The sequence below is a fragment of the Nannobrachium achirus genome, assembly GCF_963921795.1.
Source record: "Nannobrachium achirus genome assembly, chromosome: 11".
NCBI classification, from domain to species: Eukaryota; Metazoa; Chordata; class Actinopteri; order Myctophiformes; family Myctophidae; genus Nannobrachium; species Nannobrachium achirus.
Window position 1 is genome coordinate 16,983,364 of NC_137820.1, and position 26,525 is coordinate 17,009,888.

Sequence of the window (26,525 nt, forward strand, 5' to 3'; positions counted from 1 at the left end):
AAAAATAATTGCTTTTGTTGCAGCTGTGTGTGGTGGCTGCAACAGCTTCGGCAATACGTCTTATGAATGAATATAACCGGGTCAATGTAGCTTTTAGAGCATGATAATATACTTATATAGTACTACATTATGTACTTTACCAGATTACAGCACTTGTAGTGAAGCAGTAACACTCAAGTCAGCCCAATCTGACTCCATTCACTGGAAACAGAAAACAGAATGAGAAGGCTGACCTCTGATGGAGGGCATGTCGATGCTGATTATGTGGTATGAAATGTGATTGATTAAAGGGAGGCAACCATTCATTAGGCGGATAGAGCTGTACAACAGAGTGCCATATAATAATTTAGCTGATTCCTTTTAGATTTCCATGCCTTTAAAGATAATTGATTCCTGATTTATCCCGAGCTTGTACTACGACTCAGCAGCCACGGTTCAGTGGTTTAAGTGTATATGCTGGCCCTCCTACAGAGTCCTCCCCATTATGTATTTGTCTCCTTCCACAATGCAAAGGCAGATGCCAAGTTGGAGGCTCCCTAGAGCACTTAACGCAAATGACTGTTATTTGCGCTGATGCTGGATTGGAGAAATGCCTGTCTGTAACTTGGGAGATAAATACACCCAAATCATTTAGGCAAATCCATTGTCTCCTCTGCATAATTAATAAAGCTATCATTACGTGTTAGCCTTTATTAATCTAGCCGTTCAGCATCAATTCCTAGAACGCTCTTCTTGGCGCAGCTCTCCTCTACTCCCCGTGCTCTCAACTATACTGTATCCATTACAACCACCTCCACACGCGCTCTGTTACTGTACATCATATCATAATAGTGATCACATTAACTCTGGCATCTCTATTCTAAGCATGACCCTGTGTGCCCTTTTGCCCATATATGGAGATCCCTGATGTTATTAATATCGCATCACTTCACTAAGCACTCTGACAACAGGTACAGTACAAAACAGCGTTCTCATCGGGTGTCGGTCTTGTTTAGATTTTTTAATATTTTTATCACATTTTCAAAATGCTCAAAACAGCACCAAATAGCAGGTCTATAAGCTCACAACACATCACCATGGGACGTGTCAAGATGCAATGCATTGTCCTGTGCTTGTCTGTTGTTTCGCTATTCGTTATAAGTATAGAGGTATAGAGAGCAGGGACGTGCTGGGCCCCTGATTCAGCCCGGGAAAAAGAGTTGCAGAGGCCCTCATTGCGCGCTATAGAGAGAGATCTCTCTACTGTTTTCACTACTTTTGTGCAACGGCCTTATACAGTATGATGAAGCAGGGCTTTGCTTCGCGAAAAAATGTTTAAATTTGAAACTTGGAGATACGAGGTTTCTGCCCGACAGTGACAATTTACTTTTTTGACCGCCCAGCCCCCAAAATGGAACGAAGGCCGACATTTTATTTTAAATCTTTTCCTAATGGCCGGCCTGGGCCGGCCGGGAATGAACCGGCTGTTCGGGAGTTGTCCCGCTTTTCCCGATGGCCAGCACGTCCCTGGGCTGAATTTAGCCTATAGCACAGACAAGAGTAAACTACCAGATGGGACTGTGATGTTCAATTCTGACAAGTGTAATCATAATACCTGTTGATTGTATATTAGGAGAGGAAAAATCACAGCACCATATGTCTTTAAGAGATGGCTTAAAGAAGGGGTAGGCAACCTTAGGCACGGGTGCCAACATTGGCACAGGGGAGGGTGATCACTGGCACACTGGCATAAATCTGAGAAAGAGGATTTATATTTTAACTAGTTAGTCACCCAATTTGCAGCAAATGACATCCTGCACACAATTCTACATTCATTAAAATTCTGAACTTCATGGGGAGGGAGTCGGGAAGGTTATTGCTCTAATGATCGTTATAACAAGGTCCTGACAATCAAAATATGTCTGAATTGTGATGGGGTGTCGTTAAAATGGATGTTTACATGGCACACTGACTTTCTAGAAAATAAAAACATGGCACTTCAAAAAAGTTGCTGACCCCTGGCTTAAAGCATTCCAAATGTGTAATTATCAGCTCAATGTGGTGACCAACTGGTGTCCCCTGTACCCGCCCCGTTCCTTTTGATTGACAGACACCAAAGTCCTGTAAAAGCAGCAGAGGGAAATGCCGTAAAAGCTGTCCTTATGAAATAAAAAGAGGTCCCGCCCCGCACCATTGCTGTTGATTGACAGACACGGAAGCAAATCATTGCATTGTGTGCAAAACAGCATGAAATAAATAAAAAATACAATTAAATAAATGAATAAATAACACAATGAAATAAATAAATAACACAATGAAATAAATAAAAGCACAATTAAATAAAAAAACACAATAACATAAAAAAAAAAAACATTAATTTATTTAATTGCATTTTTTATTTATATCCATGTGTTTTATTTCTTTATTTATTGTTTTTCATTTATTTCATTGCTGTATTTATTATAAATTGTTTGGGCAATTGTACCTTATGAAAATAGATAAATGGAAAGTCACAATTCAATAAATAAAAAGCGCACTTAAATGAATTGTGGTTTGCGGTTCGAAACACCTTATGATCGATGGTTACCACCTGAAGACATCAAATTTTCCTGGCCAAGGCTACATTCACCAAACGTGAATGGAGGAGAAGCATCGTTAGATGTAATTATAATCATAGAACTCTGGGCAACCAGTGACTTCCAGGAAAGTCTGGATGGAAACCGAGGAAGATTGGTGACGCTGGAGAGACAGATGACCACCAGGAAGAGCCTGGCGTGGGTGTATGAGGTTAGCAACCTCATGCACAGCACTCGCGAGAGGGCACCAACACAAGCTACAGACATTTATTCAGATACCCTCAGAGTCTCCCGACGAGTCCCGAGAGGGGGGGAGTATGTGAGACTCAACAATACAAACATAACGGTAACAGCCCTTAACTAATCACAGCTAACGAGATGGCTCACCTAAACAACACCAGCTGGGGAGAAATTGGAAGTAAAGTGTCAGGAGGAGGAGATGGGCAGTGATTTGGCCACCACTGCCGAACCGGCCATCAGGAGGGTGTTGTGGTTTGCGGTTCGAAACACCTTATGATCGATGGTTACCACCTGAAGACATCAAATTTTCCTGGCCAAGGCTACATTCACCAAACGTGAATGGAGGAGAAGCATCGTTAGATGTAATTATAATCAAAACACAATGCAATAAATAAATACATTTATTTATTTAATTGTATGATCTATTTATATCATTGTCTTTTTTATTTATTTCATTGCATTTTTTATATAATTCATTGCATTATTTATTTATTTTATTTTTGGGCTGTTATGCCTTGATGAAATAGCTAAATGTGGCATCATGAAATAAAAAAACGTTGAATTGAAAAGTCACAATGTTATATATAAAAAACACAAAGAAATAAATAGAAAACGCAATTAAATATAAAACATAATACTATTTTGAAGGAAAAAAAACATTTATTTATTTAGTTGTATTTTTTTATTTATATCATTATGTTATTTATTTATATCATTGTGTTATTTATTTATTTAATTGTATTTTTTATTTATTTCATTGGGGCATTTATTTATTTCATTGAGACATTTAATATTGAATTTCTGGGCAGATAAACTTCCATATTAGTACATTGTGGACCTCTAATGAGTTAAATAGGCCCCTCCCACTAACTTTGGAAGCCTATTACAGTATGGACTATCAACATGTCGCTTGAATATGTTCCGATTTTTGTGGAATTTGTAGAAATATGTAGGAAAAGGAGCAAAGGGTGTCTTTTGAAGAAGAATGGGCGTGGCCTATGTGGGACATGACCCAAGGAATCCAGGGGGAAAATTTATATTTTCCGACCTACGGTTTAAGAGTTAAACGTAAAGTGGGCTGTTATAGCAGAACCATGAGGCCGACGGATGTAATTATTTTTACTTATTTTTTGCAATTCTTATGAACCTCCCCTCAAATTTTTGTAGCATCCTAGGAAAGTACTTGAATGTCATTTTCTTTTTTTTGCATTTTCGCACTACAGAGGATTGCGCAATAGGTATTGTGAAACAAGCATACAAACACAAACTGCTTTTGACATAGCATGCATTATGGATTTCCGCGCAGTGCGAGACTTGTACACGACTAGTGTGCTAGGAGTAGGCGAACGGAAAAGTGATGAAAATTAGCTTTTGGTTAACTCTGGCTCATTTAAATGTACTAGAGGTTTGCGCCCGCTTCGCCCTTTTTATAGTAACCTGGCAAATCATGGAAATTGACCCACTTATAGTCTGGTCAAAGTGTCGAGTTGTAGAGTTGTGCACAAGGCAGGTCGCCTGGATCATCGCGTTTCATTCTGCTTAAGCGTGGCCTGAGTGGTCAGCGCAATCTGGTGGACAACTTATTGGGTGAAGTGTGGAGATGATGGTTTGTCATCAGAACGAGTAACAAACTGATTGAAGCTCTTATGTGGTGTGGACACGCTGGTGCCTCTTCAGGTTACTTAACTGACTGAAACCCTTGTCACACTGTTTACACACAAAGGGTTTTTCTCCAGTGTGGACACGCTGATGCGTCTTCAGGGCACCTAACACACTGAAACCCTTGTCACACTGTTTACACACAAAGAGTTTTTCTCCCGTGTGGACACGATGGTGATTCTTCAGGTTACTTAACTGACTGAAACCCTTGTCACACTGTTTACACACAAAGGGCTTTTCTCCAGTGTGGACACGCTGATGCGTCTTCAGGGCACCTAACACACTGAAACCCTTGTCACACTGTTTACACACAAAGAGTTTTTCTCCCGTGTGGACATGATGGTGAATCTTCAGGTCACCTGTCTGACTGAAACCCTTGTCACACTGTTTACACACAAAGGGTTTTTCTCCAGTGTGGACTCGTTGATGTGTCTTCAGGTGATCTAAACTACTGAAACCCTTGTCACACTGTTTACACACAAAGGGTTTTTCTCCCGTGTGGACACGATGGTGTTTCTTCAGGTCACCTGTCTGACTTTTCAGTCACACTGTTTACACACAAAGGGTTTTTCTCCAGTATGGACACGCTGGTGTATCTTCAGAGTCGCTAACACACTGAAACCCTTGTCACACTGTTTACACACAAAGGGTTTTTCTCCAGTGTGGACTCGCTGATGTGTCTTCAGGTGATCTAAACTACTGAAACCCTTGTCACACCGTTTACACGCAAAGGGTTTTTCTCCCGTGTGGACACGCTGATGTGTCTTCAGCTTACCTAACTCACTGAAACCCTTGTCACACTCTTTACACACAAAGGGTTTTTCTCCAGTGTGGACACGCTGGTGTATCTTCAGTTGAACTAGCTGACTGAAACCCTTGTCACACTGTTTACACACAAAGGGTTTTTCACCAGTATGGACACGCTGATGTGTCTTCAGGTTACCTAACTCACTGAAACTCTTGTCACACTGTTTACACACAAAGGGTTTTTCATCAGTATGGACACGCTGATGTATCTTCAGGTGACCTAACCGCCTGAAACTCTTGTCACACTGTTTACACACAAAGGGCTTTTCTCCTGTGTGGACACGATGGTGTCTCTTCAGGTCAACTGTCTGACTGAAACCCTTGTCACACTGTTTACACACAAAGGGCTTTTCTCCGGTGTGGACAAGCTGGTGTTTCTTCAGAGTCGCTAACACACTGAAACTCTTGTCACACTGTTTACACACAAAGGGCTTTTCTCCAGTATGGACTCGCTGATGTGTCTTCAGGTGACCTAACTGACTGAAACCCTTGTCACAGTGTTTACACTGGAAATGTTTTTCTTTGATTTGGACATGCTGGACATGCTGTGTCGATACCTCAATGAGACTCTTATCACATAAGAGGTTTTCTTTCCTGGGTAGGTCATCAAATGTTTCTTTACTTCTCCTGGCTTCGTTGAAGTCCTCCTCACAAGACCTCGGTTTTCCTGTGTCTCCTTGTTGCTGGCCGGTTACACAGCTGCTGATCGTCGGACAGGAAGATGAGGGGATGAGCTGTCCATTGCTCATCGTTTGACTGTAGAGGATGTTGTGTCTCCTCGTAATTTTTTCATGGAGGGTGACCCGAGACGTGAAGGTGTATGGACAAGACACTTGGAAGATTGGTTCTTGGACACCGCTTCTGCTACTTGGACCGTAAAATGGAAGGCGTTTCTTTGTTTCTTGCGGGTTGGAAAGACTGTCTCTATATGTCCAGATAGCCCGACTCGTACGGAACGCTATGGGGTTTCTCCGTGAGAGCTGGCTAGTGATTATAGTCTATAGGAGTAGAGCTCGTACTAGCCTCTTCTTCTTTTGTGTAAACTCAGGTCACGATGGCCACTCTTATATAAGTTCTCATCTGTGTACTGTGTGACATCAGAACCCGTCATACTGATGTCAGCAGCTAGATGTCTTTGCCGGTTCCATATATGGGGCTTTCTCCATATATGGAGGTATATCTTGTCCAGGTCCAAATATGGAGCTTGTAAGGTCAGACTTAATGAGATGCGTCGGGTATCTAAATATATGGAGTATCCTCACATAGGGAGTACCAATATTCAGTGGATAACTATGGCTACCTATCAACTACCCACGTGACGTGAAGGTGAGTGAGGGTCTTCGTTAACAGCCCCTGACCCTCTGACTCTCACAGTACACCTGTAAAGGCTTTCTCACGGTCGTACTCAGACTAAATGTGACGTTTAGAAACTGTGTCACATCTTATTCAGGTCGACCAGAGCTCTGGTCTGACGTAACACAACACAAACCATTGACATCATTCCTATTAACACCGATTTGCACATTTGACAGTTGCAATTCATCCATCTGTGAATTTAGTTGATTCATTGAATCTAGTTGAGTTCCAAAACCGTTTGTTTTGTATTTATCATTTTATAAATGATTTAAACTAGTGAAAACAGTCGATCTACAAGCCCACAACGTGCGTTGTGTGCTTGTAGATCGGCTGTTTTCACTATGGCCAGCCTGCACTAATGGCCGGCCTGGACTAATGGCCGGCCTGGACTAATGGCCGGCCTGGACCGGCCGGGAATGAGCCGGCCGTTCGGGAGTTGTCCCGCTTTTCCCAATGGCCAGCACGTCCCTGATAGAGAGATACGAAGTATAGAGCTCAAGTGGTTGATCGCCTGTTGGGCTTTCACCCTTTCCCCCGTTTACGCAGTTAGACTCTATATGAACAAGAGGGGGGAAATGGTCTGTGCTGAAATGGGACAGAGGTGCACTTGAGTCCCACGATGTTTTCACCCCTGCCGGAACATCAGGTGTTACATTCAATATTCCACATTAAGGTAAATGGAGCAGTGAATCACACACCCTGTCTTCTGCTGTGAAGAGGAGCCTGCTCCGCTGCCTGCACCTTGGAGAGTCCCACAGGTCCTCTCCAGAGTACTGCTGTAAATGGATCTTATTTCCATTCTGTGACAGCGCCTCGCGGCAGCCACAGCCATAGGGACAGCCTGAGACAGGGTGACATTGTATTGGCCTAATGACCCCGCCAAGGCCATACTATCAACTGTCCTGTTTCCCATGGACAAGACGGCGCGGTTCTATCTCCAGCGTCAGCGTGTTTGATGTTGTTTTTTTCTGCTGCTCTCCTCCTCATTTCTTTCCTTCCTCTCGTATCGACACATCTTGGTCTGGCTCATTCGTCATTGTAGGTTGTCCTGAGTGGTATTAAGAAGTTAATTAAAGCCTGTAAAGTCTCCAGACCACTCGCTGTGGGGGAAATGCCAGCCGCACGCTTTTGTGAAAACATATTAAATGTGGCACCGCTTAATGTGAGGGAGTGCTATAGGAGAACTGTGATAAGATGCAGTCATTATGGTAATCATGCATTTGTAATAGTGTGCTTGCTGAAAACGACAACAAAAGAGCATAATTTTGCTCACCATATTGATTGCAGGACTGGCTTGTTAGTTCATCAAACATAATTGCTGTGTGCAACTAACAGCCAGGCAAGTTTGACCGCTTTCTGGCTGTTCTGTGAGATATAAACTTAAGTTAAAAAATGTAGTATGTTTTATTAACTACCTCACTGGGGTCCATAAACAGCGTGTGTTCACCCACCCAGCTCTCTTTATCTCTTATCTAGTGAATACTCTATTCCCAGAAGACATGAATAGACTGTACTGTATGTGCAGTATGATTTGCATAAACAGGCATTCAGTACTTTCAAGTCCTAGTAGAGACATCCTATTATAGATGTATAATGTATGCATAGATGTATAATGTATACATATTCATGTGCTCTGCTGGTCACGCATAGACAAGGTGTTCGGTAGTTTTACCCACCAGTTATTTCCTGCTTCTTATTATGCTAAAGCACACTACAAAATACAACCACCCTTAATTCTCAAAATTGTATTATTATTTTAAACAAAGATGTATACATACAGAAGTCTTTTGTTTTTTACAGATACCGGGTATTGTGTAACAATAATATTATGGACCCTCATTAACTACACATAATAGTGTGCTTAACATTTCCCAGCATAATTTGGTGTGGCAGTGCATCAAGAGGTAGAGGCACTAGAGGGGCCGTCTGGGAGCTGGAAGGTCTCCGGTTCAATCCCTAGCTTCTCCTGGTAAAGGTCACAGGACAATGGTTTTCAACCTTTTTCTCATCAAGGTCCATTATTTGGTTGAAAACCAATGTCATAGGAGAAAGGTCTTCATTATTTGTCGCCTTTGTTTGTTCTCCCTTGCCTGCCTCAGAAAATACACTGTGGGAACGATGCAAATTAGGAATGCATGGAATAGCTGTTGTACCTGTTGTCTGAGTACTTGCTGTACCTGTTGCGGTACCTAGTGCGGTACCCGTGGGTACTGGCCTACTCAGGAACGATGTACCGGTAGGTGGGGAATGGATCCTCACACGTTTTATGCAATACTTGTTGTACCTGCTGTCAGCATATACCCGTTCCCGTTCACAAACGTGACGCAAACCGCAAAGCTCAGCCAGAGTCCAGACATATCCACTACCTCTGTGACTATTCTTTATTCGGATCCCCATTAGCTTCCGCTGCCGCGGTCGCTGTAGTCTTCCTGGGGTCCACATAAAACATCACAATATAAACAACATACAATATTCAAACAAACAACAACTGAACATCGTCAGTCGAATCATGTACAAAAACATACCAATTGTGTGGTCTCTCATTAATAATTGTTTAATAGATATTTTAAATAGGTACTTGCTTTTGATTCATATTGACAGATAATGAGTTCCATTGTTGTTGTATCTTTTTTAGTACTTCTGAATTTGGTTTCGGAAGTTCCAAATACCCTAAACTTACCTGTCTAGTTTGATAACCATGTTTTAGACCTGCATTAAATATTGATCTCTAATGAAATCTGGCTTCCCCTCAATAATTGCATTTCTGGAAAATGTCATAATGCTAGATGTTGACTATAGATAACAGTGATGGTGATGTTGTTCTTATGTTTGTAATTCAAACAGGATGCAATTACGTTTTAGTGTTTGTGTGTGTTGAGGGGTGGGGGGGACCTGATGTGAGTATATTGAGCGAGCATGGAGGCTCTGCTCGCTACAAACAAACACAGCATATTCAATTAAACATGTATCTTTATAGGTGTAAGGCCCCTGGCCTGTCACATATTAGTCACATACTCTACAGAATATGTTTAATCTAATGTTTAAATCTAATGTTGTCCTGTATTTAATGCCCCTATGGCACCAAAATGGTCTGAAACGTCCTGACTAATGTGTTTTGTACCGGAGCAGGGGTCTTCAACGTGTTCAGGCCAAGGACCCCTTAGCTGGGAGAGATATGAAGCAGGGACCCCCTCTACATATTGTATGAAATTGTGTTGCAGATTTTCATCGACTTGTTTGACAGCACTGTCATCAGTCTATGTTGGATTCATGTTAATGAGTTTTTTTCAGACATTTAACCACTTAAACCGTCAATATTGTGTACACTTGACCTTTCACTATGTACTTGGTCTGCTCTTTTTGACCTCTAAACCAAACCTATTTGCCGAAAATAGCCGATCTACAAGCTCTCAACGCCTCGCGCTGCGAGGCGTTGAGAGCTTGTAGATCTGCTATTTTTGGCTAAAGTTCTCCTCAGAATAGGGATGCGAGGGTTCAAGTTGTTAATGTAAAACAATTATCCGATCACACGAGGATTTGGCGGCCCCCCTGTAGTAACTCTAAGGACCCCCTAGCGCTGCGAGGCGTTGAGAGCTTGTAGATCTGTTCTAAGGACCCCCTAGGGGTCCCGGACCCCCTGTTGAAGGCCCCTGTACCAGAGGATTGTCAGTAGGCTCCTGGTGTCATTATATCAGCCGTCATGCTGCTAAAATCTGTCTGAACAGCAGCCACTCTGGCATTCACAAGCCCTCCAGTCTGCTCCTGATGTGAAACCTGTGACGCCTGAACCATGACGCGGCTGTGAGTGGAGGTCGTACCTGACCGGCATCAAGCAATGCCGACTGGGAGGGAGCGGATCATTGCTTCAGTCTCTTATCAGCCTTGTATCAACAGTGAACCTGCCAACATTTTGGTTGTCGCTACACGATGTTTGAAGGGAGAGAAAAGAGAACAGTAATTAAGCGACCTAATTTCCTGTGTTGACTAGCATGTTCAATTAAACATGTATTTTATGGATGTAAGGCCCCTGGCCTGTCACATATTAGTCACATACCGGTACTCTACAGAATATGTTTAATCTAATGTTTAAATCTAATGTTGTCCTGTATTTAATGCCCTATAGCCTAGGCAGTCCCTATAGCGTGTACTGTACATGACAATGACACAAACAAAAGAACACAGATAAGAAGCTGTGCATTACATCCACGTAGGAGTTAATTTTAATGATCGACCGATGACTTAGTATTCGGACGATGATTTTTTTAATGGAGCACTCTTGGCTAATTACAGCTTGATGGGAGTATATTGACTGAGCATGGACGCTCTGTGCTCACTACAAACAAACACAGCTGTGGTGTAAGCACACTGCCAGTGCCAATTGAGCCAGAGAGAGAGTGGTGGTTGCACTTTCATATTTTAATCTTCTCCAACAACACCCTCAGTGCTGTCCACTGTTGTAGCTTGCAGCATTGACGCTTCCATCTCGCCGCACTGCTCCGTGCTTCAATGCCGTCGCTTGAATATCATGCTCTAATGGGCTTTGTTCAAAAGTGTGAGGAGTTTTCAAGATGGGGCTCGCTGTGATTTGGGTTTAGTCTCTCGTAATTGCTTCATCATCATATTGGCTGGAGCTATTTTGAATCCCATGGCTCAGAGCCAGATGCCAGTGAATAATCATGCCCTCCTTGCTGATGAAGATGACTGGTTTAAATTAGACTTAAGTGGTTTCAAGGGTATTTGAGTGGAGAATGAGATGCAAAAATGCGCACTCTTCCATGTCCTTGCGCTAGAGTCTACGCGTGTTGCTGAATTTCAGATATTCGTTTGTTGTCTTGTGTTTGTGCTCCGCGTAAAAATCCCCACCTCTCCTCTTTGCAGACCCCCCCCACCATTGAAGAGACAGTTCATTTGAAAGAGATAAGGGTTAGGGTGTGTGTGTGTGTGTGTGTGTGTGTGTGTGTGTGTGTGTGTGTGTGTGTGTGTGTGTGTGTGTGTGTGTGTGTGTGTGTGTGTGTGTGTGTGTGTGTGTGTGTGTGTGTGTGTGTGTGTGTGTGTTGTAGCCATGAGGATCATGAGACTCAATCAATAGCCATCACAGGGTGTTTGAATCCCTCCCAGCAGACTCCCAGCCATAGAATGCCTGTTTTCTCAACTGACTCACCTGGGACCTACTGTCATTCATTCTTTTTTCTCACCTCACCATTTCACTGTATTCACACCTGTCCCTTCCATCCCTAGTCTATCCCTTTGTCTCTCCTGCCATCCTCCTCTCTACTTGTATTTCTCATCTTGCTGGCTGCCTCCCTTTTCTATTTTATTTTGCATTCTATTTTTAGCTTTCCCCCCTTTATGAGCTCTCTCTCTCTCTCTCTCTCTCTCTCTCTCTCTCTCTCTCTCTCTCTCTCTCTCTCTCTCTCTCTATATATATATATATATATATATATATATATATATATATATATTTGTTTTTCTCTCTCTCTCTCTCCAGGCCTATATGTCTATCTATCTGTCTATCTATAAATTTGAGAAACAGTATCTGTGAGTCTGTGTTTACGCCAATCAGAGAGGGGCCGTCTATGCCGTAGCCAATCAGGCAGGCATAAACGGTATGTCCGATAGAGCTTGAGGATTGGTGGATTGGTTTTATCGGCCAAACACATTATAAATAGGCGATCTCCAGCTCTAATTTGAATAAATAATAATAATAATGATAATAAAGGAACGGTTTTGGACAAAAAAGGTTTCCACTCGACAGCAACAATAACGGCCCTCTCTCTATTTCAACCTGGCTCCCATACATTTGATAAAATGTGAAGATTCTGTTGAATAATACACACGTTTCCCTTGAAAACGTGTTCTTGCGTCATCAGGAATTATCCACAAGTTCAGTACTAGCGTTGTATTTCTTATGCGTAAGCATATTTTCCTTTTCAGGTTTCAAGTCCTTATAGAACCAGGTTACACTCACTGTACAATGAAATTCCTAGTTTGTGCTTCTTCTTGAAGCCGTTAAAAAGAAATGGAAATGTATCTTCAAAACACAATAATATATATTTAGATATATTTAAAATAAACTATTAAATATATCTATGTATTAGTATATACAATATATACATCATGTTATGTATGTAGTGATGTCAGGGTGGTTTATGTCGGGTGCATCTTTCAGATTCCATGATAATGATGTAGAGTGATGTGGGGGCCGTTAGCAATTTACAATCTTGAACAAATATTAATCTGACATGCTAAATTAATGACGTTACGCTCTAGGAAGTTGAATGCAGCGCATAACAGGCAGGCATGTGCACACATAGACATCAAAGGGGGCTTGAGCCCCTGCCCTTTTACCTGTCTGTAAAAAGTGCCCTCTCCAGACCATGAATGCAGTTTTTACTGTGGTGAAAGAAATTAAATTTCCCTCTTTCCATGCCGTACCTGAAGGCAGCATTCAAGAGAATTGCCTTGTCCATACTCTCCTGAACTTGAATGCAGCATCTTATGTTGAAAGAATTGCCCTCTCTGTGTAGAAGTCAAGCATTGAAAATAGCCGACCTCCAAGCTCACACCGCGTCGCTATTTCCGATATGTTCACCAAAAGGCCCTTTTAGAAATGTCAGCCCCTGCCTATCTAACATTCTCTGCACGTCCCTGATAACAGGCATTATATATGTACTACTAGTAACTAGTGCAGATATCTGCACATTGACATAGAACTGTCTGTCAACTTGATGATCTCAGATTTAAGTTTGCACTTTGAGTTCTGAACACTGCACACATAAAGCACAACTCTGGATTGACTGGTATTTCTGCTCAGCAAATATTCTTTCTGCCTTATGCCAACTTAAGTGTAGTGTTGATTTGTTAGATCAAACATTACCGGAGCTTTCCTTTCGTTTTTCTCATTTCCCTCTTCTTGACATAATCACAAGCTTGACTTTTTACACAAGCCAATTCTATTAAGGCAAGTTACAGTAAAGAGAAAAGCTCACCCGTGGACATTGTGTTTTTGCTCCATGCAAGCTTCTGTTGCTGATCATTTGAGAGTCACTGAACACACTTCTGTGTATGCAGCTGTTTAAACTATGTTCAGAGTGTGTTTTTCCTATGGGCACATCATTGACTCAGTGTTGACTGTTCTATTTCAGGTCGACACTGATTATACAATAGATGTGCGCTCTCTGGCTTTGTTTTCCTTGCCGCGTGACTGATATCATTTTTCTCTGTGGCACACTATTGTCAGTCTTGTCTGTTTAACAGGTCTAACAAAATAATAAGCCTGCAACATCCATGTCGGCTGTGGACTGGAAACAATATGGAGACTGTCTTCTCATCTCGCAGGGCACCTCACACACAGCTCTACAGTGTGCAGGAGCTCTCTTGCCATATGCTGAAGTTGGTCATGCAGGCGGCGCCGCAATTTGCATTTCTATAAGCCCTCAGTAGGGTTGGGGTTCGGAACCGGGGGAACCAGTATTCAACATTGAGGAATCGGAATCGGTTCCTTCACATTTTGGAACCGTTTTATCACTGCCAAAGCTGGTTATGTGGATTACACGTCTGCTGTATACAATACCGGTGGTTCTCAAACCTTTTAAATTCACTATAACTCTGAGTGTACAAATGTACATTGTACCATTTGTACACTCTCAGAGTTACAGACCTGTAAGGGTCTTTTTAGAATCCCCTATAGGAATTGTTAAGGGAACCGTTAAGGAATCGGACCGTTAAGAGGGAATCGTTAAGTAACCGGAATCGTTAAAATCTAAACGGATCCCAATCCTAGCCGTCACAACAATATTCATCATGACTTATGACCATGTATCATAAACTGATTTCAGATCAGCTCAATTTCTATAAGGACTCATACATACACCTTTGGATGATTGCCATTATGATTGTCTGTGCATGTTCTCCCAATGCTAGCTGTCTGGCTCTGTGTGTTTGTGTGTGCAGTGACTTGGTCGTTTTGTGTGAATAGGCGGTCACAGAGTTTTTACAGATGCTCATTGGGGTGTCCTTGCTTCTGGTGTCACCAGTCCAGGAGCTGATCTGACTGTGATTAATGGAAGAGCAGAGGTCCTCATCTGCTTGCTGTCTGTTGTTCCGTGTGGTCATTGGGCAGGTCTGGACAAGCCAGTCATGGAGCTACTCTCCCTGAAGGCCACCCCACCCAGTCTAATGCACTGTGAGAGAGGAAAACATTCGGTATGGAAGATCCAGCCATATACGTACATAGAAATAAGGTAGACGCCTCCTCCGGCTCTGAGGCGTTGGTAAAAAAGGATAGGCAAGAAACAGAAGTTCGGTAGGCCAATCAGAGGCACGACACCCTCTTTCCCAGAGGCAATTTAAACGTTCAGTTGAAGGACCACAAAACTCCTCAGTTGTAGACATCCTCTCAGCCAAGAAAAGATCCACTTATACAACAAGAGCCAAAGGAACAGGCCAGGTGTTTTGTACTATGTTCTGTGGGATGGAGGACCTCCGTCCATCCTACATGTGTATCAGAGCATCACTTTCAGGGAAGCAGGCAGGTTGTTGAAGAGGGCAGGACCAGTTGTGACTGGTCCCCTCCCCGTTCCCTGCAGCCAAATAACTCAACTACACTTTAGAAACAAGACCAGAACACTACAGCTAGCAACAACCAATATCTACAAACGACTTTACAGAAAAACAGTTTTGTTTTATAAAATTGCTTATAATAAGCAGACTTGGCAACACTGATTACCTTCACTGTGACACATATGAATCACCTGTAACAGTAATGAGCTTTTCCAGTACAAAGCTCCCAATGGACATCACTTTTCAAAGCCTTGCCATTATTGCCATGGTTACGGCAGGTGATGCACCGGGTGGTTGAAATTATGCAGGACTCTCCAGAGTCCCTACACATCTCTCCGCTAGGCCTTTAGAGGTGATACTGTAGTGATAGTCGGGGAAGGACTCTCCAAATCATATTTGATTTGACTTTGCTGAGCGTAATCATGAGACCCATCAAGTGGAGGACTAACCCCACACAGTTCATTAAATAATAGCGGTAGCATTTACACTCGAAATTAGCATAGTGGAAAAAAAACATGGCTTCAAAGATGATGGATGTACTGTAAGCTAACTGTTCTTTTTTCCTCCCCACCTTCCCATCCTCTCTTATCTCCACCACCTCTGTCTCTCTGTCTCTCTCATCTCCTCTTTATCCTTTTGTCTCAAGGGGAAGAGGAAGCCAGGGCTGGAGATAGCCGAGACACCTGATTCTTCACGTGGGCGAGGGGAGAAGAAAGCCATCAAGTAGGTGTCTGGCAACTAGAGGGGACAGAACAGTCCCGCGATAATCAACTCTTCTCGGCTCTGCCACTCATTACACGATACGCAAATCAAAACACAACATTTGTCAAGTTCTACGTCAGAGCATAATCTCCGAAGGGGGTGGGGTGGGACACGCAGAGTGGACACGGAACAAAATTATAAAGTGATTTAATCGTTATAGATTGGTCCTGCATTATCTTAACCTGTGTTGGTGATTTTCTTTTTTTTGTCCGGTCTGAGAGAGTCTTACAGCTGTTATCTTCACCTCTGTTATCTTAGAGTTGTAAGATAGAAAGTGTCCCTAAGTGTGGGCCTTTAGCCAAGTCTCTGAAAAGCTTGCAAATGGATGTTGATTAAGGTAAATAGGAGATAGAAACAACCATGTACTCTATAGAAGGGTGTTTTTTCCCCCCTTGCTAATCCACTCCAGGTAGAAATGTTGAGGAGGATTCCCATTTAATGCCTCTTACAGTGCCTGCAGTCTTCTCTCAGTCAAGGAAGTTCATAGGTTATTAGTACAAGAAAATGTCAGCTTTGTAATGCTTGTAAAGAATTATGCTTTGCTCCACAAACAGCCTTTATTAACCTCTTCAACTCTACGCCTCCTTTTTGACTTCTGTCATCTCTGTTATTTGTGGATTTGTGCTCACATATTATTTGACTGTCTCTGTGCGGAGATGGTTCAAGCGTGAAGGATGTGAATGTTTCTTTTCCCTTTTCCTTCTTTTGACTTGGCTCCGCAGGGTCTCTGAATCTGTATATTTCCCTCCTCACTGGCTCCAGCGGCATTGATGTGCTCTCTGTTTATCATTTCAGCTTAAACTCCTCTCTGTGCACTGCCCCCCTGCTCTGTTCCTTGCTGCTCTAGCTTTGACCACTGCTGTGTGCCTCTTATGACATCAGTGATGCTGCTCACCTCTTTCTCCTCTTTGTCTGTGGTTTACCTCTCTGCCTTTTGTGTCTTATGCTCTGTCATGCTTTCTCACTTTTCACACCAAGGGTGACTTCGTGAGCCAAGATGTCTCCATGTTTACCGAATGTAATGTATTTTGACAGTGGTGCTGCCAGATGAACAGAATGTAACTGTATGTTGTACAGATTGTGTTGCTCTTAGACTATGATTCTTCATCTTTTCTCTCCCTGTCTCTGTCTATGAGAGAGCACATTGTGAACGGCTCTTCAGACCAACCCCCTGTTTTTGTTGTTGTTCTGCTATGATTTGATCTTTGGGTCCCGCTGAGCGCGACGGCTGTGAGGCCGCCTAGCTTCCCTCCTCCCAAGCCAAGAAGAACCTGTGTGTGTTTGGCCCATTGTGAAGGCTCAGTCGGTGCCTGCCTGTCCATGGTTGTGTTGCTCTGACCTGTCTCTCTCTCTGGCCACAGTGAACTAGACAGAGACTTTTGGAATAACAATGACAGCAGCACAGTGCAGCAGAGGTGGAGCTCCTATCCACCCAAGGAGTTCCTACTAAACATTTCTCCCTATGCCCCGTACGGAGATCCTCGCCTCACGCTCAAGTGAGTCTTGATCCAGCGCTGGTAAGAGACTCCCCCCCACCCCCCCGCAAGCAGGGCTGTAATGAGGCGGGGGCAACCCAAAACCTAGGGCTGGGCTGTGGGCAATTAACCCAAAATATATTGAAACAGATTTTTAGAGCCAATAACATTATATCAACTAATCTACAAAATTCGTATTAACCAGCTAACCCTGTATTATACTTCCTTGTAGGCTACAACGGTGGTGTACAAAAATTGTGAAAATATCCGATCTACAAGCTCACAAGGCGTCACAGTGCGGCGAGTTGTGAGCTTGTAGATCCCATTTGTCATTGTTTTATTTTTATAATCATAGACTAATCATAATCGAGGCAAAAGTTTGAAATAATCGTGACATTGATTTGAAGTCACATCGCCCAGCCCTTCTTTCACCTCTCCTTCCTCTTCTGTCATCCCCTCATCTCCTTCCTTCTCTCCCTCTCTCCTTCTCTCTCCTCCCTTCCTCCACCATGCCATCCATCGTATGGAAGAGTCTAAGCACTATGACACATACTGCCTTATGTGGATTTTATAAGCCCTGCCAAGTCAAATCACATCCACCTAGTTTCATAATCTTGCATTTATTTTCTTGATCTTCACCAATGACAGAAACAATAAGCCATCTAATGTTCAGTATACACAGTGGGAACCACTAATCGTTAGCCATGATTGCTCATAATCTGTGTGGGAAATGGGAGTGAAGGAAATATCATTCGCACATTACAGCATCCCTATGACAGACTAGGGATGGGACGATGCGCAATATTATCGTTTATCGTGATAAAAAACACTCACGATAATCGTATCATGGAGATTTAATTTATCGTGATATCGTCCTCCGTCATGCACTGGGATCAATTCACCTTTTATTTGCTGAGCTGCATATCCGGTACCACTCTATAATTGGTAAAAGATACTTATAACATACGTACTCGATACAGTCTTTTTTTCACTCTCTATCAAATGTCTTTGCCAAAAAATAACCAATCTACAAGCTCACAACACGTCACAACGTGACACGTTGTGAGCTTGTAGATCGGCTATTTTTTGGCAAATGTTCCGCCCCAAGATAATGGATTTTGATTAGCGTGATAAAATCTTAAATCGTGATTTCTTTTGTCACAATAATCGCGATATGACATTTTCATATCGTCCCATCCCTACGACAGACATTCAGCTGTTCCTAAAACACAGCAGCAAAACTCATCCAACCCACTCACTGGGCTAATTCTAACGCCTACTGCTCAAGTCCTCTGACCTTTAAATGGACACGTGCCGTGCATGTTCTGATGCCCCCCATTCCCTACAGCCCTGTCAGCCCACTAACTCCTAACCTCTAACTTACCATCTTTCACCTTTCTCCCATGGACACTCCCATGGAGACGGACAACCCTTCTTGCACTCCTAACTATCCCCACCCCTTCTGCAAATAGGTGTACGCTTTAACCTGACATCTATCTTTATCTGTCTCTGTCTGTCTATTTACCTTTCTGCCTTCTTCTCTGTGTGTCAACTGAAAGTATCAGTGGTTGTTGTGGCTGTGGAGGGTTGACCGTTTACGCTAGGCACTAATGTGGTCACCAGTGTTCACCTATGGTTTAAGGCTGTTCCATCTGTCATGGCTCCTCTCCTAATCCCATTCGATGCTAATGTCTGATGCTTTCACGCTCTGTAACTGCATTTTTCCTTGTCCTTATGATATATGCAAGCTGTTGGTACAGAAACATTTGCTTGATGCCGTGAGTTTAGTCTAATGATTTATTTATTTTTCATCAGTTTCTTGTTAATGCAACATAACAACTCAGTTGTCACTTGTGTGAAGCAAACTCACATTGGTTCTAACAGTAGACAGTCCTAAAACTAATGCTTAATGTCTGGTCGTCTTGTACAGACCACACATTGTAAACTATGTGTACTAAAATGTGCATGCAGTAGTGGTGCGCTTTTCCATTTGATATATAGATTACTGTATGCAAACTCTGCCTGAAGATGATGGCTGCTGATCTCCAGAATCCTCCTTCAGACCAAATTCACTGTCCTTGAAAATATCCCCCTGTGTGTGATTTAGGGCTCATAAATCTGTCTCTCGGTTGCCTCCGTCCTCCCCATAAGCTATTTTGCTGCCGTCCACTGGTAGAAAGTGGACACTGGCTCGGATCATTAAAAACTGCTTGTTTTAGATAGTGGGAGATATTGTTGCCATGATCCCGATAAGATACTGTAATGAGTTTGCCATTCAATTAAGAGACGGAAAAGATTGTGTAGAATCTTATTACGCCAGGGGAGATGGGGAGAGGAGTTGCAGAGATTGACCTCCTAAATCCAAGCAAGCTACAGTAATATACACCCGAGGTCATTGCCAACAATCACTCCTCCTACCAGGATCCTGCTGATATCAGCAGCTTTCAATCTTTGTAGCAACATTGGGCCTCATTTATAAAATAGCTTTGACCTTTAATACCGACAATTGCTCAATATTGAACATGTGCCAAACATCACATTTTTAAGTAATAGCTTAAATGAATATGAAGCTGGAATGGTTTTCTCTCATAAATGTAGGATTCCAGCAGTCAACCACTGAACTGTCAAATAAATGCACATACTGTGTACAGTACACGGAGGCATCAGGCGAGGGCATTCTGAAGCATTCCAGATGACTTGTGGTATTCTGTTCTCGTAGTTGTAGAGTAATGACAGTCACCTTTGTAGTCGACTGTGTAAATGAGGCCCGTGGTGCGCTCCTCTCCTGCTCCAACTGTCGCTCCGGCAGAATCCTGTGGTGATTGATGTCTTTGCTACGTGTTGAGACAGGTCAATTGGTCAGGAATTGATATGAGAAAGGAGGGTGACCTTCCCAAAGGGACATGCAAGTGTGTTTCCCCCCCCTAATCCCAGTCTTGCACTAGACTACCAGGTTCTCTCTTGTCTCTGCTGCACGCCTCATGTCCCTTTTGTCTCCCTGTGCACTTTGATGCATATTAATGCATGGCAGTGGTGTCACCAGAGGGCACTACTGTGCTATATTTTTGATCATCGTTGATGTCAACTAAGACATGTCATTTAACAACCCCATATACACACACTCACTCACACACACACACACACACACACACACACACCTATATTCTCCCAATTTAGAACATTATAGGAGGAAATATGAACTAAAATGTCTTTAGGTATACACCTAAGAAATAAATCAACAGCATCCACCTGATTATTATCTAGTTTCCTCCAGCAGACAACTCAATTGACAATCAATAGATCCTATTTCTGCCAAGTGTTCCTGATGCATTACATTACTTTACAACCCTATTGATGCCAGGTGGCGATTGAGTGACATAATAAACCCCTACACAGTAGCACAGCAGACTCAGCATCTAAAAATAGAAGCCATTCTCAAGAGTAGTATTTGGATCACTTCTGCCGTACCGAAGCAGCAGATGCACCTGTATTTCAATGAATGTCACCTTGGAGGGCTGAATGGTTTGTCTGTTGTGTTTGCGGGGGAGCTGTAGTCAGTCCTCCCCTCTCTCCCTCTAAGACTCAGCCATTACATGGTCCTGAATAACGGTGCTGTTTCAAGAACTCAAGTGTGCGACTTAAACCAGCAGCACACCGTCACGTGCTGGTCCCTACCAGGGCATACGGGCAGCATGCTCCAGTAATCTCCCTTCGGCCCAGAGACAGTGACTCCTTGCTGGTATTCCACCCTCCACAGGCTCCCAGTGAATACCCCCTGTCCTTTTTTCTGTCTCCCCCTCTTCCGTCCCTTCCTCCTTCCTTCCCTTCCTCCCTCCAAACTGGGCTCTTTTTTTACCCACCTCACTGTCTCTTGGCCTGGAAAAAGTAGACCTCTCTCCTTCTCACACTCGACACATCTTTATTTGCTTTGTCGGCCACGTGTTTTCTCAATATATACTGTATCTCCCTGTGTCTCTCTCTCTCTCTCTCTCTCTCTGTGCTCCTCCTGGGTGTCTTTTCTCCTCTCTCCACCCCTGCCACAATCGTGTTCCCCTGACGGTGTTTCCCCCCAACACTCTCCCTCTCTCAGCGGGGCGGTGTCGGGGGCACAGAAAGGGGCAGCGGTTGGGCACGGGGATGATGGGGGGGGTCCTTGTCGAAGCGACAGCGCCAAGAGCGATGCGTCAGACGGCGCAAAGGCCGGGAGGTGGCAGACCGTCCAGGGCCACATGCAGTCCGGGGGACTGAGACCCAGCAAGTGAGTGCAGAGACGAGTCTGTGAATGTCATATACAACCGGATAGAAATAACACATCATTTCCAATGCGCGCGTGATTCATATGCTAGTTATTTTTCACAGCCACGGCAGCTATGATTGGTCGTATCGGTTGTAGAGTTCTCGTTTGGCTGCCGGTGAGACATGCGGTTCTGGCAGGTTAGGTGAGCTGCCTGACTGGAGCCCCCAGGTGTCCAGGTGTGTGTTGGTGTCAATGAGGTGCGTTGACTGCAGGGACGTGTTGAAAATGACATGTGAGCGTGGCAAGCTAACAATAGCTTCTGGTGCTGTATCACTGACTCACAGCCTCAGCTGACACAGGCTGCACAACATGCTGGGTTACTTACAAGGCAAGGAGAATGTGTCTTTTTCTTTTTTGGTATGCCCCTGACAAATCACACCTACGGTAACAGTACAGCTCATATACGAAAAAAAACACAATTTGGGTATCAATCACATTTTCAAAATCCAAAGGAAAGTTCTCAACAGACACAACTACTCAGAAATGAGCTCCCAAGTCTTTCAAGTGACCAATTAGTGATGAAAAGGCATGTGAATGCTGCGTGCAGATTCCTGTGCTCTCCTCTTCTCTCCTCTCCTCCAAAGCATGCTCTGATAGGGCCTATATCTGGCACGTCACAAAACGAGGCAGCTAATTTTCAGTTCCTCTCTTCTTTTGCACCTTTCTTTAACACCTCGTGCCTCTGATCCCCCCCCCCACCCCACCCCACAACACATTTACTCCCATCACTATATCGCTCTCTCTCTCTCTCTCTCTCTCTCTCTCTCACTTTGCCTTCCCTGCTTCTCTCCTCCTCCTCTCATCTTTCTTTCTCTTTGCTCCCTGTCTATAATTGGATTCTATTTCCAGGCTGATGTAAGTGTCTCTGTCTCTTGTGCCTGTGTCTCACACCCCATTTTCTCTCTAGTCTCTCTTCCACCCTCTCTTATCGGTCCCATCTTTCTGTTTCTCTCTCCCCCCATCCATCTCTCCGCCCCTTTCTATCACTCTGCAAAGCCACCCAGCTTCCTCTCGTCTTTTACTTGCCCCAATAAACAGTCTTGATATTTTGAGGCGTAAACCTTACTTTAACACTTTTGAACTTTTCTACAGTGGTTGAGTAGGATTGATAGGATTGATGAGGCTGAAAGCCTAGCGTAAAACTGCATTAGATGAAGTAATGCACAACAGAGTGGAGCTGCTTCTAACTGATGTGAATAGCACTCTCATGACCTAATTCCGATACCCTGGATTACAGGGCGATCTCTGAGGAGGAGGATATATTTAGAGGGTTGGGAAAGCATAACAAAAGAACATGATACAGGAGACTATGTTCCCATAGTCAACCAACCCAGTTGAACAATGTATGCCTGCCGTTAGCGATCATATTGAACTTGAACATTAGTGTAGTAGTGCCTTTCTAGCTCAGACCCCGAAGTCGGAGTGAGTGATTGAGTTGTGAAGCCTCGGAGAAAGTTACTGAGGAGCAGTGTTTGTGCAGGGGAGGGGGTAGGGTGGAAAATGAGAGTGCTGAGTGAGGGAGGGAGACTGTAGGACTTGGTTGGCTGCTGGGGATGTCTCTAGAGGTACAGCATGTATTTAAAAGAGGAAAAAGATTTTGAGAGATAGGAGGATCGTACGGAGGTAAAAAGTTGCAGGAGCAGACGAGAGGAGGACATGGGAATTTCGGATCAGGCCAAAAAGCCCTCGGTGGGAAGAGCCCGCAGCTGCAAACCCACAACCCACGTGTCCCGAGGCGCGCGCAGCCGCTCCGCACCCGTACGGACGCCGGTGCACATCCGCCCGCCGCCCCCACGGACCACGGCCACACGCAAACCGCATGCTCCCAAGGCGCGCGAGGCACGCGCGCGTCCGACACAGACCCACGCAGCGGGCGCGCAGCAGTGCTGCCCGACGCAGCCCCACGACAGGCACGCGACTCACAGCGATCACTCGGGCTGCACCTTCTACTGCTATGTCTGCTACTGCTGTTACTGCTGCTGCCTCACGGTGCTCTCTCTCTCTCTCCTCCTCCTCCTCTCTCCTCCTCCCCGCTCTCACCCTCCACCCTCCTCCGACCCCGCCTCCTCTTCAAAACCCGCCCTCCACGTCACCACCACCTCCTCGCCGCCGCCATCTTCCTCCTGCGTGGACGTGGCATCGTGTGCCCATCCTGACGTGAACCTGACCTCCATGGCTCCCCTGCCCTACTGCCCTGTGTCCCCTCCCCTCTTTTCTGATGACCTGTCCTCTCCCGTCGCTTCTGCACCTGCTCTGTCCACTCCCTCTCCCCGAACCTCTCCCACCTCACCGCCCCCGCTGCACCGCCCCATCTTCTGCCGACCACGGCCCTCGTCACGCTCCCTGCCCTCCCTGCTCCTTTGCCCGCCCAGCTTCGGGGACTCTGTGCTGTCCCCGCCGTCCACGCTGGAGCGCGTCCCCCCGGGGCTGGCCCGGCCTCGCACGCTGCTGCGCCAGCAGAGCCTGCAGCAGCCCCTCATCCACCCGGGCCTCAGCCAGCCCCCCACCACCTCCCAGAGCCTGGGACAGTTGCACACCGCACCTGGCCAGGCTGGGGTTGGTGCAGGCGGTGGGGGCACAGGGGGAGCAGGGGGAGACGGGGGCGGGGGTGGCGGCGGCGGGAGCATGCGTGGGGTGGCGCCCCGCGGTGCGCGGGGCAGCCCGGGAGGGGCAGGCGCCTCCCGCTACAAGGGAGGTGGAGCGGCGGGCCGCGGCGATCCTGGAAGCTGGGATCACATGATGGGGCAGATCAAAACTCGAGGCCTGGATGTGAAGTCCTTCCTGTGAGTCTTCCTTCCCTTTTCCCCCCGCAGCGTCTTTGTGAGTCTTGTGTGCTATCATGATTGCTCCGAAGTCTCTGCCTGTCCTGTGTCTCTTGCAGAGTGTACTGTGTGCGATATGCTCGCCTGTGTTTGAGGAACTTGCCTGAAGTGTTTGTTTAGATGTTTATGCACCATTGTTGAATTATTAACCAGTCTGCTTTTTTCTGTTGATATTGAAATATTGCATAGTCTTTCCTCCTTATAAATTTTAACTGTGTTGTTTTTTTTGTTTTGTTTTTCAGCTCCCAAATATTGTTGCATTTATTAGTTCAGTGTTCAATGTGCATCTGATATCCAGGGAAGGATATTACTTTTTTCCTCATAATGCAGAACACCATTGTGACATGCTGTGTGTGTGTGTGTGTGTGTGTGTGTGTGTGTGTGTGTGTGCGTGTGTGCGTGCGTGCGTGCGTGCGTGCGTGCGTCGTGCGTGCGTGCGTGCGTGCGTGCGTGCGTGCGTGCGTTAACTCGTAGTGTACAAATCAATATAATCAGACGTGTTGCTGATCTCGGCCTCCCCTCAGCCATATACAGTACTATCTCCAGTAGTGTTAGCCTAGCATGTCACGTATAGCGTAGTGTCCAATGCAAAATGGCCCGCCTCCTACATCGGTTTTGCCTGAGCGATCCCAGATGGTAGTGAGTCAGGTTAAAGTCAGGTTAGTTTTAAAAAAATATATTGGAAGAGCAAGATCCAGTCCAGATGAGACAATGAATGTTGCTATAGGCTGGATGCTACAGTAGGTATAGCAGTTAGGCTATAGCAGACTTGGCGTGAGGAGACGTTCTTTCCCCTTTCAGCCTTGCAGTTGTAGAAGAGAAGGTGGAAGAAAGTGACAGCTCTGGGTGGGTGTTACCACTACTTACCAGCCTTTTCTAGAAACGGAGTGGTCATGCATCTCTGCATCATGTGTGGGCGGCAACCACCCTTTTCAGTGTGTTAGAGTTGAGAAAACATAACTTTATGCTAACTCCATGGGCCATTCCACAAGCGAGGGACTTAAAACACTCCATGAAGTCAATGTCGTTAAGGGTCCATTTGATTACAAGAGCAGAAGACATTATAGGCTAATGAATCTTACTGTGTTCATAATTGTCATTTTGGGCGTTAAGATAATGTCACTGTGTCAATGCAGAATTGTCCACATCACGATGCATATTAGAATCAATATATTTCCACACCTTTATTGTCCATGCATATTTATGCATGTATGCACATGTATGTACCTGTACATGTGTAGGACCTTTTTTCCACACAGCAGTAAATTCATGCAGTAAAATCCTCAATGTTAATTCATTCATTTTTACGCTCTCAGGGTCCTGTTGAACGGGACTCGGGAGCAGTCTAGTTTGTGTAGGAAAGATTTGAGTGACTGTGAAAGAACTTTCTCCTAATGTAAGATATTATGCTTTATATAAACCCTATTATACTAAGCCTAAATGGTTCTGCCACCATGTAGAACTGTTTTTAACCGTCATTTTTACTTTAAAAATGAATAATTCCCTGTGAAAAACCCGTATTTTTTGGCTGCCGCTGTGCGCGGGCGAAAAACCAAGGGGGGCCCATGTGGAGGGGGGGGGGGGGGGGGGCACAGGTCTTTGAGCTTGACCCCCCTCCCAAAAATCTGTACGACGGGCCTGCTCAGAGTTAAATAAGCACTGAGGATTTTACTGTGTGTGGAAAAACCTTATTCATGATGGCATTATACATACATTATACTGTACATTATTCAAGGCATTATACATATCATTGCTGTCTGGCTTTTTTTTGTGATGCAAAGTCCTTGAGCCTAGCAGTTGCCGCCTAGTCTGCAGTGTGGAGGGCGACTAGACCTCCTTTTAGTCTTTGGAGAGGGCAAGCTTTAATGATGTGCTGCTCTATTGTTTGCACCTCTCCACAAGCACACAGTGGGTCAGGGGCAGGGCTATACTGCCCTATTTGTGAAGGCTGGCAAAGCAAGGGCCATGTCCGGTCCTGAATCTAATTAAG

General features: G+C 44.6%; 1 protein-coding gene across 2 annotated transcripts in view; it reads left to right on the plus strand.

Annotated features, from left to right (window-relative positions):
- The window catches only part of syt7a (synaptotagmin VIIa), a gene marked incomplete at both ends in the record, with an annotated part of 128,842 nt that overhangs the window by 69,993 nt on the left and 32,324 nt on the right, over positions 1–26,525 (plus strand). The window contains 3 exons of one of the 2 annotated variants that reach the window (XM_080736511.1): positions 15,826–15,902; positions 17,303–17,437; positions 21,507–21,674. In XM_080736511.1, coding sequence (XP_080592637.1) covers positions 15,826–15,902; positions 17,303–17,437; positions 21,507–21,674 — 380 coding nt within the window. Of the gene's footprint in view, positions 1–15,825; positions 15,903–17,302; positions 17,438–21,506; positions 21,675–24,085; positions 24,497–26,525 lie in introns of both variants that reach the window. The other variant, XM_080736510.1, reaches the window with a different exon arrangement.